The 16,340-nt window shown below is 39.0% G+C and overlaps 1 protein-coding gene across 2 annotated transcripts in view; it reads right to left on the bottom strand.

Annotated features, from left to right (window-relative positions):
- Window positions 1–943: 943 nt before the first annotated feature.
- The window catches only part of TBC1D19 (TBC1 domain family member 19), an 89,657-nt gene continuing 74,260 nt past the window's right edge, over window positions 944–16,340 (bottom strand). For both annotated transcript variants that reach the window (XM_067468998.1, XM_060777858.2), the window contains 2 exons: window positions 13,886–13,956; window positions 944–2,590 (listed from right to left, as the gene is read on the bottom strand). In XM_067468998.1, coding sequence (XP_067325099.1) covers window positions 2,516–2,590; window positions 13,886–13,956 — 146 coding nt within the window. In that variant the 3' untranslated portion in view covers window positions 944–2,515. The remainder of the gene's footprint in view (window positions 2,591–13,885; window positions 13,957–16,340) is intronic.

Here is a 16,340-nt window from a genome sequence, read left to right as displayed (position 1 = left end):
GCTGACGATTGTGCCATCACCGCTCAAGCAGGGAGCTCAGAAGCTTTAGGTGCTCTTACTGTCTACTACAGGAAAACCCAGCTGATTCCTAATCCATCTAAAATGTAAACATGTCCTTTTCATCTTAAGAACAGACAAGCATTTCAAGCTCCGAGGATTATCTGGGAAGGAATCCCACTGGAGCATTGCAGCACACCAAAATACCTGGGAGTTACTCTGGACCGTGCTCTGACTTATAAGAAGCATTGCTTGAATATCAAGCAAAAAGTGGGTGCTAGAAAGAATATCATACAAAAGCTGACTGGCACAACCTGGATGGCCATCTGTCGGGTGTGCTTTCAATGCAATTTTCCTGCTTTTGGCAGGGGGTTGGACTGGATGGCCCACAAGATCTCTTCCAACTATGATTCAGTTATTCTAACTTGGGGAGCACAACCAGATACAATGAAGACATCTGCCCTTGCGCTTTGCTACTCTGCTGCTGAATACACAGTGTGGAATACATCTCACCACGTTAAAACAGTGGATGTAGAATTATAGAATCATAGAGTGAGCCATCCAGTCCAACCCCCTGACAAGAAGCAGTAAAATTGCATTCAAAGCAATTTTCAAAGCCTCTGCTTAAAAGCCTACAAAGAAGGAACCTTCTCCACACTCCGGGGCAGAGTTTCACTGCTGAACAGCTCTCAGTTATGAAGTTCTTCCTTATGTTCAGGTGGTATCTCCTTTCCTGTAGTTTGAAGCCATTTTTCTGCATTCTGGAGCTTGTATAACAGAAACAAGCTCCAGGACAGCTTGTTTCTGTTATATACAACAAAGATGTAGGAAATGCTTTACAGTGGTCTTTGATTATTGTAAGACAGAACTTTTATTTTATTGAAGAGAAGAATAAATGAAGCTTCAAAATGAAAGGCAAATAAAAAAGCACAATGAAAGAATTACCTTGTTTGGGTCAATTGTTTTAATTAAACACAATCCTTAGAAATAATACATTTTCAGCAAAACGGACATGTATTAGTTTGCCACCTACAATTTTTGGTGCAAGCTGCTTTTGAAACACTATGTGTGCTACAGAAATGTTTTGTGGATCAGCTCAAAAAACATCCATAAAGATCTTTAAATGTTTAAATAGATTTAAATAATAAGTATGACAGAACAGAAAGGGGCGAAGGGGTGCTAATACAGCTTCTCCTTAATTAAAAAGTATGACAAGTTCCAGTTTTAATCCACTGGGAATTACAAGTACGAAGTGAACCTAAGGGCACAAATTGGCTGAAAGTAACATGGCACATCAGTGATACAGCTTTACTGTGAGGAATGTCGTGACATCCAATCTTGGCTGACAGCTGTATGTGGTTAAATTAGAATTATCTAGTAATCAATTAGGCTTTTAAGAAGGCTTACTGGAATCCCTGGAGAAAAGGTAGAAACAACTTATCATCAGTCAAAGATCATCTGCTCCAACAGCAGCACAATCAAGTCACACAGGAACACGAGCTTGGACTCCACAAGTTGATACACGACTTCCTTAACCAGCAGGGACTGGGAAACTGGCAAAGGCAGCACTTTCAGCTTCTAAAGAGGAGGTGGGAGTTAAGAGAGCGAACTACTGACGTCATTCACAAGCAACTGCTTTGGCTCGAGTACAGACAGGCTTTGATGAGTTCGGAAGATAGCTGTGCCCAGGCATATTTATCTTTAATATCAAGGTTTTCAAACCATGATCAGAAAGAATTTGGGAGAAAAGGTGAGGAAATAACTAAAGACCAGTGGAGACACAGTTTCTTTCTGAAAACTGAAGATACGATAACAGGGGATTGTTACTAGTCATTTGGCTGTCATCTTTAATAAAGACACATTTTACAGATTTCATAGTGTTTCAAAAATCGCAAGAACGAGCTAGTCCAAGGCAAAATTATGCCTTCATCACCCCATATTCAAGTTCTCTAAAAACATCCACCTCAAGCCAAGAACTATAAAATAAAAGCTCTTCCAACAAGAAATGATATAGAAGGGCTACAAAGGTATTGCTATGACTTTCCTAGGATTCGTTAGTAGACTTTTAAAATTAAATACTTTTAAATTAAGTACTGTTTTTTCAAGTATTGTAGGACTTATGAGATATGGCATGACTGAATAATGTATTATAATTACTGGAGACATGTTCTCTAGCTTTCTAGTGGCAGAATGACAGCATTATGATGCCTTTTTTGTTGCGCAGAAGAATACATGCATTTAAATAATACTATGGAACTTAATAAAATAGGAAGATATTTGACCTGCACGATATTCAGTAGTAGCAGTTTGGCAAAAACTCAGTTGCATGCAGTGGACTTGAGTGGTATAGAAAGGCAGGTTTTGAAGTGCAAAGTACAGATTTAAATCCTTGCAAAAACATGATCGTTAATGGCTGAGTTCAATTCAATGAATGCGTTGCATAGTTTATTATTAGTACATCATGGAAGTCTTGCAATGAAGTCCAGGGGTTGCAATGCAGTGCAGGGGCTGAGATGAATCAAGTGCCAGTGGCAAAAAGAAAAATTTGGAGAAGAGGCATAACTTTCAGTGTTGAAAGATCAGCAAGTACAGCCTGAAATAAAACAGAGAAAAAAATATTACGGTTTTTCTCAGAGAAGTAAAAAATAAATAAATGCAGCATTCGTTAGTAACATCCCCTTTAGTTGTACCCAATTTAGTTAACCTGCAGGTATATTTTCTTTATGTTAGTACTTACTTGTCATTAGAGAGTCCCAATATGTATTAGTATTAAGTATAAAGGAAACTATATTTTTATTTTAGGATTCAGGACACCTTCAAATATATGTAGTATCATGGGTGCAGAAGAGAGTCTGATATTTCATCTTGTGTCTAAAAATAATTACACATTATGAATCCTTACCCTGCTTGTCCCTATGAGATAAATAAGTAATTTTAACCTTCATCAACATTTATATAGATAGACACACACACACATTTAAAAACACCCCTTAAAATAAGGTATTTGGGGAGTACTTTCTGAACCCACAGAAATTCCAGTGTCATTTAGGACATTAAAATATATAAATATATCCCAAGTCTACAGGGCTGTTTGGTTGTTTTGATGAAGACTATTCCATAAAACCAGACACCCAGAGCTAGAAAACGCATGTTCTAAGTAGCTGACAACATTTTCTCTACCCTACCCCCAAATAAAAATATAATTTCTGTGCCCTAAATATTCTAAATATATAGACAGTATTATTTTCAACTAGTAGCAAACAAGCCAACATCAAGTGGTGAGTCCAAAAAGTAAGAAAACTGACATAAACCCTGAACAACAATAACAACAACAATTCTTTATTTATATCCCACTGAAGGAAAATAGCTTTTAAATCCTTGTGGAAAAATCTTGCATTAACAGGTAATGGCATTATGGTGTAATTTCCTACAGTAATAACGAAACAGTTACTGCTGAAGGAAATTGCACCAAGTGAAAGACCATTATATGGACCAGACACTCCATAGACAACCAGAGCCTAAAACACAGATGCTACAGTAAACTTTATAAGCCAATCTCCCCAGTTTACTAATCCAATGTCCTACTGCAGGAGTAACACAATGTGTGTGTGTGTGTGTGCGCGCGCGCGTTTTGAGTGTGCTATGAGTTATTTTGTCAAATCCTGCCAATGTGTATGATACCTTTGGTTAGTAGAGAAGGTACAAGTTCAGTGCTGGTGAAAAATAATCTCATTTTGTCCATTGCTGACACCACAGGATAACCTAGCAGAGCTTTCTGTAGTGTTCCAGCTGCCTACCTGTCCAGAACTGGATGACTTTAATCCTGTATTTTCCCAGTTTTCTTGCTGTATACTCTTCAATGGGACATTTACCTTGGAATCCAATCATCTGAATATGAATGGATACAACTATCCCTGATGTGCAGCAGGTCTGAAGCTGCATAACAAATGCAAGTCACATGTCGACTAAAGGAAACCCCATAAAATTCAAAAGGTTTGCTCAGGCAAGATGTCCTCAAAGGTGATTTACCATTTCCTTCCTCTGAAATATAGCCTACAGCACCTGGTATTTATTGGTGGTCTCCCATTATAGCTTTTAGGACACAGCCCAAAAGTTAGCCAGTTTATCATTGACTTTACACATTGATCTTCTAGCCCTGATGTCAAACTCCAAGTATCATGTGAGCATTACCAATGCTCTGAAGTAGCAGCATGGTGAAGACAGATTCCATAGTTCCTCCTGAATCTGATGCTACCCATATTAATCCCACCAATAGTAAGCTCAATGGTGCCAAGCAGCTTCTACGATTTGACTTTGGTAACAATTCCTCTTCTGACTGGAATACATATCATGCTCTCTTCTTGTTTCATGGATTCTGTGATCCAGAATGCTTTTTGTGAAGAGTTCTAGCCCTGTTCCTTTGTCTACATTTCTTGGGCTCTGAGCCCTGCCAAATGATGCCTGTGGTTGCTCTATAGTGAACTCTTTCTGGATGCCTGCATCGTTCTTCCATTCTTGTTTCTCATGACATAAATTTCTCTTCTTGGTTCTTTTCGGACAGACACAAGTGAGCACATATTTGGGGTGGCTCCACTCTGTACATGGGGAAACCCCATTCCTTCTATGAACACTTTCAAACCAGGTTCTCTGAATCATGTTACAGAGACAATTGAACTAGGCATTTTTGTTGTAATACAAGGACATAGTGGGGAAAATGTAAATGCATGGAAAACAGCAACAGATTGTTGAGAAAAATTGGCAACAAAAATCTACAAAGTAAGGGCTGAAACTCAGGGAAGTTGACTATGTCATAAATGTTGATCATGTAGGTCTAATTCTGTATTTCGTATAATAAACTTGATCATGGGATTCTTAAATATCCTGTCCAGTATGATAAAGGCTACAAATGCAGTCATTTGAAGAGAGTATTTTTTTTTTTACTATAGTTAGGTTTTTTATCATGTCAAAATAAAATCAAGTTACAGGTAATGTAGATGTACATGTATGCTATGACTGAACTATTTCTCATACTGAAAGTTAATTCCCTTGAGGTAAAGGCAGTTAATTCAGATAGATAAACAGAAACAGAAACACATAAAGACCATCAGGAAAGTGCCATAGAGTTACCACTCTCAAAATGGTAATTTTAATACTGATACAGAACAAGAGGCTGTAAATGAATAGGCACTAAAATGGCCAATGAGAATCAAGGTTAGAGAGACGCCCATTCAGGGGAAAAAAATTATACTCATGAGTTTTGGATATGCTGTGACTGACCAGAAAAAGTAATTTGGATTTCTGATATGTCATTCCTTGAAACTCTAAACCCATTTTGTATAAACTATCAAAAAGTTAATTTTTTTTCTTAGGGATCATGAAAAATGGAAAAAAATTGAACACCTAATATCATGTTTTACAAAAATCTGTGGTGAAAATACTATTAGAGTACCGTGTGGTTCTTGTTCTCACAATACAAAAGAGTGCAGGAAAAATTCGCCACTAAATTGAAGCCACTCTACTATAAAATTACATATTTGATGGTAGAGGCTCATTCTTTGGAGGCCTTTAAACAGAGGCTGCATGGCAATCTGTCAGGGGTGCTTTGAATGTGATTTTCCTGCTTCTTGGAAGGGGTTTGGACTGGATGGCCCACGAGGTCTCTTCCAACTCCATGATTCTATGATTCTATATGATATGCAACATGCAAACATTTATTTATTTATTTATTTCAGTTTTCTATACTGAGCTTCTCAACCTCATTGAGGGGCTCAGCCCGGTTTCCAGCCATAAAAAACATATACACTCATTAAAATATCATATATCACAATTACAAAAACAACTTTAAAAACACTATATATAAAACTACAGTGGTCAGTCGTCCTATTAAGATGGATCTACATCAACTTCCATCCAGGGTCCTATGGTGTCTCATTCATCGAAGGCCTGACTCCACAGCCACGACTTCACTCGTTTCCTAAATGTTAGGATGGATGGGGCGGTTCTGGCCTCCAGAGGGAGAGAGTTCCAGAGTCGCGGGGCCACCACCGAGAAGGCCCTGTCCCTCGTCCCCACTAGGCGCGCTTGCGAGGCCGGTGGGACCGAGAGCAGGGCCTCTCCAGATGATCTTAATAATCTTGATGGTTCGTAGGGGAGAATACGTTCGGAGAGGTAAACAGGGCCGGAGTCGTTTAGGGCTTTATAGGTCAATACCAGCACTTTGAATTGTGCTCGGAAGCTAATTGGCAGCTAGTGGAGCTGGCGTAACAGCGGAGTGGTGTGCTCCCTGTACCCAGCCCCCGTTAGTAATCTGGCTAACTTGCTGCAGCTTCTGGGCAGTCTTCAAAGGCAACCCCACGTAGAGAGCGTTGCAGTAGTCTAAGCGGGATGTAACCAAAGCGTGTACTACCGTGGCCAAGTCAGCCCTCCCAAGGTACGGACGCAGCTGGCACACAAGTTTTAATTGTGCGAATGCTCCCCTGACCACCGCTGAGACCTGGGGTTCCAGGCTTGAGAACATCCCATCTCTCTTAAAGTAACCAAATCGATGATCATTCTAAGAAGACAAATGATGCTAGATTTAGGACAAACACCACAAATTGAAATGAAAAAATAAACTATACAAGATGCAATACCATCTACCAATTGAGGTGCCTTTTAAAAATAGAGATTAGATAAATTCATAAAATCAGAGAGAATTAATCTTTTCAAAAATTGGAAAAAAGTCAGTAGAATGGGGTAATTTTTCTTAAGTTCCATTTGTGAGTTTTTGAAAAAGGAATCTTTCTAAAGGCATCTGCTTGGTTACTGGGGAAAGAGAATGCAAATGTGACTCATCGGGGTGCTTATGTTCTGAGCAAAAGATAAATGATCCCATTGAAGGCATTTCATTATAAAGAGATGATGGGCCCCTGGAGTGTAGTGAGGATTGGTAATGTGAAATGTTATCATTAAAAATACAGAGATGAGCTTTTGAAAGCCATGGAGACTACTTGGTAATCTGCCTGCTTCCCACAAAGGTGAGGAGTACTGCATGCTAGGCATGTGCACTTGAGCCAAAAGGCATGCCGTTTTCGGGACCATTTTTGTCTGACTCCTCATTTCGTTTACTGGAAAGTTACCCGAAAGGGAGGAGTGTTTCTGTTTCATTAAGCAGATTCGACCCATTGGCTACAATAGGAAACTTTTAAGGGTCCAATCCTGTGCCATTTTAAGGCCTATCTGAATGAAACCTATCTCAGATGTAGACCCCATTTACAACTGCAGGCCTACCTAGTTTCAAAACAATTCACCAATCTACTGATTTTTTAAGAACTATTTTAAGCTTTAAAACATACTGCAAGAGAGGATTCTCAGAATAGTAGTCACCAGTTGTGCCCATTCTCAGCCAATCAGAGCATGGACACCAGCGGGCTTTTTATTGGCTGAGAAAAACAGAGAGAAAAACTTCAATTCCCATCATGGTCTAAGAGGAAGTTTTCAATGTCCACTCTATGCTAGTGCCACTGAGAAAGCGATTTCCCAGGGCCCTCTCTGGAGGAGGAGGTAACTTTCCAAGGAAAAATGGAGGAGGCTTCTCCTGCTAGGGAGAGAAAAAGACGCCAAAGCTCGTCCTGCCTCAGGTATTTTGTGGACTTAACTCTTTCAGAAAGTATCATCTCTCTGAATCCGTTTTGCTGGTCTTTTCATCTCTCTTCCCCTTTCTGTTTTCAGAGATTAAATGAAAATGGCCCTCCAAAAACTAGACATTTTTTGTTAATATTTTGTTAATATTCGGGCCCAAATAAGCTCTTATTACCAGAGGAGAGATAGTGGGTTTTATAATCACAAAGACCAGGGACATTAGGCAATATAATAATCAAATCCAGTGAAGTCTTAAATGTAGACAGCTAATACTGTGTTAAAATCCATGCCCTTCAGAAATCCTGCCTGTAATATACACAAGTCAAGCTAGATAGGCAAAGGATGAATGAGAAGATGATGTTGAAAAGAAAGGTTTAGATACTCTGCAATATTTGCAAATGGTTATAAAAAAAACATTTCAGATCCTAAAAGTAAGGATGAAGTAAATGAACATCAATATAGAAACGGATATAAAATGTTATATTTAGAGAAGAATACAATGCAAACTGTTCATGTTAGAAGAAACAGAAATATAGGGACATATCAGAAACTAAGGGGAGATAATAACCCAGCATTAGAGAAATGGCCTGGAAAAGAACGGAAGAGGTATTTTTCATTAACTTGAGAAACAAAATTGCAAATCCAAAAGTCAATGTTCTCAAGCTCATTCCATAAGAAGTCCAAAATCTGAGAAGGCATCCAAGCAATTCTGCTGAAGTAAAACTTTCTGTTTCTATAGTTTTATTGGGGATAGAGAGATATAATCAAGGTGAAGAAAAATGAACAACAAAGTAGGCATCTAGAAAATGGCCAGAATTTGTACCAAATGTATCTTAAAAATACAGAAGTTCAATATTTCAGTCCATATGGTACCTTCAAAAACATGAATGTGCATATAGAAAAAATTGAAAATATACTTAGCAGAAACAACTATATTCTCATTCTGTGTCTTTAGTCAAATAGGAGGAAACATAATGAAAATGCAGGTCTGTTTATTTATTTATTTAGAACTTTTGTATCCTGTTCTTCTCTACCTCCGTGGAGGGATTCAGAACGACTAGACCTAAAACAATGTCTACTGTTTTACTTTAGAAAAGAGAGAAAATAGTACTACACCCTGAAACTACGTGGGCAATTCCTGTGAAAATACCTATTTTGTCTTCCAGTGGTGATACACTGAGATAGTAGCCCTTAATCATTTGACCAGAATGATTCTTGGTATCTGGAACACTTATCCACATGAATCCTTCCATCACAAGATACAACTGTTATCAATTCTCCAAAACGGCATGCTATGTCCACAGCTGAAATTACATAGTTCCTTGCAGAAGTGAAAGCAGTGTTCTGTGCAAGGGTTTTCACAAAACAAATATTGATAGAGGTCGATGCAAATCTTGCTAACTAGAGTAAGCAAAACCACAGGAAACAATGTGGAAATCATGCAAAGCAAGTGAAAACGGAAGCAATGGGTACTATCCCCCCACCCCCGCAATACACACATCTCAAAGGTGAAATAGTCAGGAGGGGACATTCTGCTTGAAATGGGGAACTCTCCTGCCTGCAACTTCAGTTATTGATGGAAAAGTGTGAATAAAGAAAAAAATCTGTGTACAAGATCCAATTCCTATACCTAGACTTGCTTATATACAGTGCAATGTTGTCACTGAAGCCAATTATCACAGCTAAAGAGGAAGATCTCAGCCATAAATAACCATTCAGAGAGTTGTATACAAAACAATCAAGGCCAGTGAAGAAAATAATTTAAACTCATTGAAACATTCTATAGCATTTAATGATGAAATTAGAAGATTCCCTGATATGCAATCCACAAAGAGGTATAAATACACCCCTATTACTGGTAGAAATTATCAGTAACCTTTTGAGGAATAGAAAACGTTTGGCAACTGACATCAATAGTCCAATGGCTATGGAGCATGTCAAGATTTCCTATCATCTAACAAACAAGTGATGGGCATGTAATAATAATTAAAAGAAGCAAAACACGTAAACGATTTTGCTTTCATTTAGGATATCGCATTTGATGGTTACTGAAAAAACCCCATTAAGAACATATACTCATAAAGGATTCTTTTTTTAAAAAAAATGTCAAATACAGTATCGAAGCATGTAATCAATACACATAATAAAAATGAAAATCTGTATGTGTATATGTGGCACAGGTGTCCATTTACACAGATAGCCTCCTGCCTCAACAAACAGCTTCAACTCCCAGTGCTAAGGAGCCACCAATGGCCCTCCCTCCACTGACATTGCAGGTTATAGTGAGCACCACATCCCAGTGTTCCTTTCTTTCTCCATTGGTGTAGAATTTGCATGACCCTGCCCACTGCCTCTCCCTTAATCTTTTCCTACCCATTTCCTTAACCCTTTCTTACCCTTTCCTATGGCACACAGCAAACAGAGGAATGGATCAGCAACCAAACATACTGGAGGAGGTTGGGGGACTGACTCAACATGATGGAAGTTGTAGTTCATCCTGCATCAAGACAGAGCACTGTGACCTCCACCAACAATGGACCTGGACCACATTTGGCACACAGAACCTCCATGACCAGGTTTGGAGGGAATTGACCATTTATAGGAGTTGTAGTTCACCTACATACAAAGAGCACTGTGAACCCAACCAATGATGGATCTGGACCGAACTTGCCATGGATTATGAGATTTGCAGTATCCTCACTCACTTCCAGAGACAACCGCGACCTCCATGAATGACAGACCTGGACCACCCTTGGCACACAGACCTCCCATGACCCACTATACATCCTGGTGCAGTTTGGGGAAGGATGGACCACGGATGATGGGATTTGCAGTACCTTCATTCCCTTCAGCTCCAATTTCCACAGACCACTGCAACCCACACAAATGATGGACCTGGGCCAAATTTGACACAGAGTCCCCATGACCAACAGAATATCCTGGGGGAGTTTGGGGAACTGGCTTTGAAATTTGAGAGTTGTAGATACTGGAATGTATAGATCAAAGAGCACTCTGATCCCCACCAATGATGGACCTGAACCTAACTTGGCACACAGAACCCCCATGACCAACTGAACATACTGGAGGGTTTGGGGGGAACTGACCTTCATTTCTGGGAGTTGTAGTTCACCTGAATCTGGAGACACCTTGGCCACAACCAACAATAGACCAGGACCAAACTTGGCACACAGAACCCCATGACAAACCGAACCTACTGGAAGGGTCAATTTCTGGAAGTTGTAGTTCACCTATATCCGGAGACATCGTGACACACCCAACAATAGACTGGGACCAAACTTGGCACACAGAGCTCTCATGACCAGCTGAACATACTGGAGGGGTTTAAGGGGAATTGACCTGCATTTCTTACAGTTGTAGTTCACCTACATCTGGAGACACCGTGACCACCACTGACAACAGACCGGGACCAAACTTGGCACACAGAAACCCATTATCAACTGAACTTACTGGAGGGGTTTGGGGGAACTAATTCACCATAATGGGAGTTGTAGTTCAATCTGCAGCCAGAGACCACCAATGATGCATATAGAGAGCAGACTTGCCCAACATGACAAACTTTAACCACTAATGGAGTTTCAGGGCATTAACCTGGCATTATATGAGTTGTAATTCACCCACCTCCTTATGCATTTTGTAAAAAAAATACTTTTTCAAATAACCCGGGCAACACTAGGTAGCCAGTCTGGTATTTAATAAGAATAAACTAGAAGCCGTGAACTGATGCATCACATCAAGCACTGTCACCTGGAGACTGTTATATGGAAAAGCATCTACTTTGGGGTTTTACAGTAACATCAATATATAAGGCGAGGCTGGAAAAAGGTCTCAATCCCACTCCTATTTGATCACTTTTCTCAAACCTGCCTGCATTTCTAGTATGCCAACTAGCTGGGTGTGCCAACTTTCTGAATAAATGAAATGTTTTCCGAATATGTGAAACATCCCACATTACCATCCCCTTTTCTTTTTGTGATCTTTTTATTATAGTGGAAGCCTTGAAGGCAGGGGCCTGTTTCTATGTTCTTTTACCTGTAAAAGACCATATAGAGTGATGAGGTCAAACAAACAAATAAACAACTAAATGGAAGAAAGTCCAACTGTCATCTGTAACAGTACCCTGTGTAAATGTGGGTTATTCTTTTTAGCCATTCTGTATTTAAATGCATTAATTAATTAATTATACGCAAAATATAGACCCTCCTGAGCCTATATTTTGTGGATTTTATAGGCACCTCAAAACCCAATCCAATTTGGTTAAAGGTTTGGGGTTTTGGGTTTTTTGTTTTTTTGCAGAGCGATCAACAGCTACAAAAGCAGGGAGTGTTGATTCAATAACTCAGTTTTGACAGAAGCTAGATTTATGAGAAACAGAAATTTTCATGTTAAAAATAGTCAGATAAGTTAGAAGTTTCAGAAAGAAAAAACATTTTCTCAATTTCAGAAAAGATTACAGTACGTGAATATGCCATAGAAAGCACAACGTGCAATAAGTTATACAACTTACACCAAGATGTGTCACATCCAAAGAAATTATGGCCAAGATTGTGCACTGGGACACGTAGGTACACTGACATACCTATGTCTCTGCAGCCAGCTACATTTCCTGATGCAACCTCCAAAAACTACTTTTTAACAAGCGCAATCCCTCTTTCCCCACAACATGACAATTTGCTCCAACATGTGGAAGATGAACGGTGTTGGATTCAATCCTTTTTTTGTATCTGGACATATTGCAAAAGGCACCTACAGGTGCAATGAGTGTAGAAGTGAACTATGATGGTGTGAGTCAGATTTACTCTAATTCATGAACCAGATGGGGTCCCGCAGAACTGATCAGTTTCCCCGATGTTATTTAACATCTACATTGCTGGGAGAGATCATTCTGGGTTTTGGAATTCGATATCACCTGTAAGCGGATGATGCACAACTCTACTACTCCTTTTCACCAGATAATGCCAAGAAAGCCATGCTGCACCTGAACCGGTGCCTGGAGGTAGTAATGGGCTGAGGGTGAACAAATTGAAACTGAATCCAGATAAGTACTACTGGTCTGATGTAAGATGGATCCAGGAATAGGGTTACAACCAGAGCTGGATGGGGTCACACTCTCCCTTAAAGCTCAAGTTTGCAGTTTGGGGATGATTCTAGATTCTTCCTTACACCTGGAAGCACATGTGGCAGAGGTTACCAGGGTCACTTTTGCACAACTTAAACTGGTGCACCAACTGCGACCGTTCCTGGAAAAGTCTAACAGGGCCACAGTAGTACATGACCTGGTTACATCCCACCTGGACTACTGTAACACACTTTTCGTGGGGCTGCCTTTGAAAACAATCCAGAAACTCCAATTTGTTCAAAGATCGGCAGCTAGGCAACAGGGTTTCTCGGTATATCCCAGTGAGGAATTGTTAGTGTCCTCCAACATTTGAGACACTCTACATTTGAAGACTGCTAGAGAGAGGTCCTTTTCTGAAGTGGCTCCCTTTGGAATGCCCTGCCAAATGATATTAGACCTGTATCTTCTCTATTAACATCAAAGTACCTTAAAACCTTCAAGGAAGCCTTTGGGGGATCCTAGTTCAAGAATACTAAATGGTTAGGGTTTGTTTAATACAATTGGGTTAGTATAATTTATTTTACGGAGCTTTATTAGCATTTACAGCATGTCTAATATTTATGGTTTTAATAAGTAACCAAGTAAAACATACAATAAACTTGGGTTTAACTTGTGTATTGTATGTTTTATGGCCTTAACATGCCTTGGGCCGTTGAGTGGGGAAAGGCAGGATATAAATTTCTTAAATAAATAGACTATACTGGATTGGTGCTAGACATTTCAATGAATGCATGCTATGAGATATACTTCTGAGTAAACATATATACACTTGCACTGTGTTAAATATGATATCTTGAAATTCAACAGTTGGAAGAGCATATTACCATACACCTCTTTTTAAATGAGGCATTCTGTAATTCTCTGTAGAACAGCAGCACAGATTTTACATACATTAAAATTGGTGTCACATGTGGAACAGGATTTATACAAATTTAAAAAAAAATATTTGCACATGTAAAATAAGTTTCATGTGCTATGTATTTTCATAACATCCTCTGAATTTTTACCTAATGGAAGAATTTCGGCAGAGTGCCTCATCTTGCTTACTATGTGCACATGAAGCTTAAATTACTGTGGTTGGCAACATGTCAAAAACTATTTCCATATTCTCTAACTGAAACATATCCTTACTTCAGCTGCAGCCAGTGATGTCACCTCCATTAGATTGACTGCTCGGAAAGCAAACACTGCAGCTGCCAGAACTGAAAAAGAATGCACAATATTTAGACTGAAGGTCTTTTAATTAGTTGATAAAGATATTTTGGTCTATCCATGCTTAAGTTCAATTCAAGAATAATTTTGTTTGGGAAATATACAGTCACTTTCACAACATTAAGTCCTTTTAATTTGTGCCTGTTTTATTTTAGAGAAACTACAAACATTGAATGCAAAGGCAATACAACCAATATATTTAAATTGACATTTGATTACTTACTATATTTTTTGAATGCCCAACAGTCATAGTTCTTCAGGTGAGGTACAAATACACACACACACACACACACACAAACAAACACATACATACATATATGCAGGCAGTCCCTGAGTTATAAACATCCGGCTTACATACAACTCCTAGTTACATAACAAGGGTAACACCACAGGAAGTGAGAAGAAATCTACTCCTAGGAAAGGACGTTCATAACTGAAAGAGTTATCATGGGGAAAATGTGTCTCCGCTAAAGCTTTATCTCCTATTTTCACAGGCATAGAAAGTGAGGTGAAATTTTCTGAACAGGGACATAGAACAAAGTTTACAGAGGTGTCAACCCTTTCCCATGCTATCTAAAACTAATCTTTTTTTTCCTGGCTGGAGTAACACTTTACAAAAGTACCTGTAACCACTTACATACAAATTAAACTTAAGGACAAACCTACAGAACCCATCGTGTCCGTAACCCGGGGACTGTTTGTATACAAAATATTTTGCCAAGATGATACAGTATACTTTGGTATCTAACACCAATGGAATTAGGGCATGCTTTCCCTGGTGCAGTCTTCCACAGCATTAAAACATTCTTCCAAAGGATTTTCCAAGCGATTGGTTTGTTTAAGGTGCATAGTGAGTTGTAGCAATAGTCCCAAGTAAAATCAGCAAAATCATTAGCAGAAGTAAAAAAAAAAAAAAAAACCAGAACAATACGAGAGGTCTAAATGTTTGAAAATGGTTCTTAAAATGACTGTGAGAGCACAAAGATCTTCTCGCTCTGAGTCATGAAGTCAAACAGCTTATCTGCAGAGGATATTCCCACAGATGTTACATCAGCACTAGGACATACAAACATACAACCTTCATGATTTTCTCCACTTGCTTCTGCTAATGAATCAAGATGGGTAGTGATATTAAATTGTTGAAACAGATCATTATGGCTGGATCTGCACTATTTGTTGTGTCAATGCCACTGTTTCTGATATAGCTTTTAAATATGTCAGAAACAAAGCCTGTGTTTCAAAGCTCCACTGCTTCTCTCCAAAGCACTGTTTATATTTGACTTTTCCATTAATTCTTGTGTCTATGCTGCAGATTGCTTTTATTTTTTGGTTGTGTAGAGAGGTTGCGCATTTCAGCTACACCCGCCTTGGAACCTCCCCACTTCCTACATAGCAGCCCTGAGCAATGTTCAACAATTTCTTATCATAGACATTATGAGTTATCAGTCCCAACTGTAGAAATAACTCACATTTCCAAATTTTATCCAGGAATTCAATCTTCTTCACCACTTTAACTGTCTCGTGTTTCTTTCTTTGCTGGCAATTTTGTTGTTTGGGAGATGATTGTGTTTCAAACCTTTCAATTTAATCTCACCGCATGAGATGAAAATTCTTTATAATACTAATTATTTATCTCAAGAGGTTTATTGGACTGCAGCCATCTGAGTGGGCTGGTCAATTTATTTTCCTGGTCTGCAGTTGGCAAAGCTTCCTTCATTGGAGTGTCTGCATTTTGTTTCCTTTTTAAATCAGAAGGCAAAGACATGCTAATATGATCAGATTTTTCGTCTGACATTTTTCTTGTTTTTTTTAAACGCTCTCTATAAGTAATTTTCTGTATCTCATTCCCAAATGTTTCAGTGTGAAATAAAAAAAAATCTTGCTGGCAAGGCATGTAAAAAATGAAGGAAACGGAGTGTTCAGTTGTAACAGAAAAGAAGTCTGAGTATGGCCTCCTAGCTCATCAACTGGTACAAGGGAATAATCCAAAAGTACATGAATTACTTATCTGTGCCTTGCAGAGAATTCCACTTGATCTACTTTCACTCCAGCCTGTCTATGAATCAGTCCTAATATACTGTCGAAGGCTTTCATGGCCAGAAACAGTGGGTTGATGTGCATTTTTGGGCTGCATGGCCATGTTCCAAAAAGCATTCTCCTGATGTTTCGCCCATATCTACGACAGGTATCCTCAGATATTGTGAGGTCTGTTGGAAACTAGGAGAAGTGAGTTTTATATAACTGTGGAATGTCCAGGGTGGGAGAAAGAACTCTTGTCTATGTGGGGCAGGTGTGAATGTTGCAATTGGCCACCTTGATTAGCATTGAATGGCCTTGCAGCTTCAAAGCAAGTGTTTCAACAGAAAGGAGGAAA

This window comes from Anolis sagrei, chromosome 5, assembly GCF_037176765.1.
Source record: "Anolis sagrei isolate rAnoSag1 chromosome 5, rAnoSag1.mat, whole genome shotgun sequence".
NCBI classification, from domain to species: Eukaryota; Metazoa; Chordata; class Lepidosauria; order Squamata; family Dactyloidae; genus Anolis; species Anolis sagrei.
The sequence above is the reverse complement of the archived record's forward strand: the minus strand, read 5'-3'. Positions and strand labels throughout refer to the sequence as shown.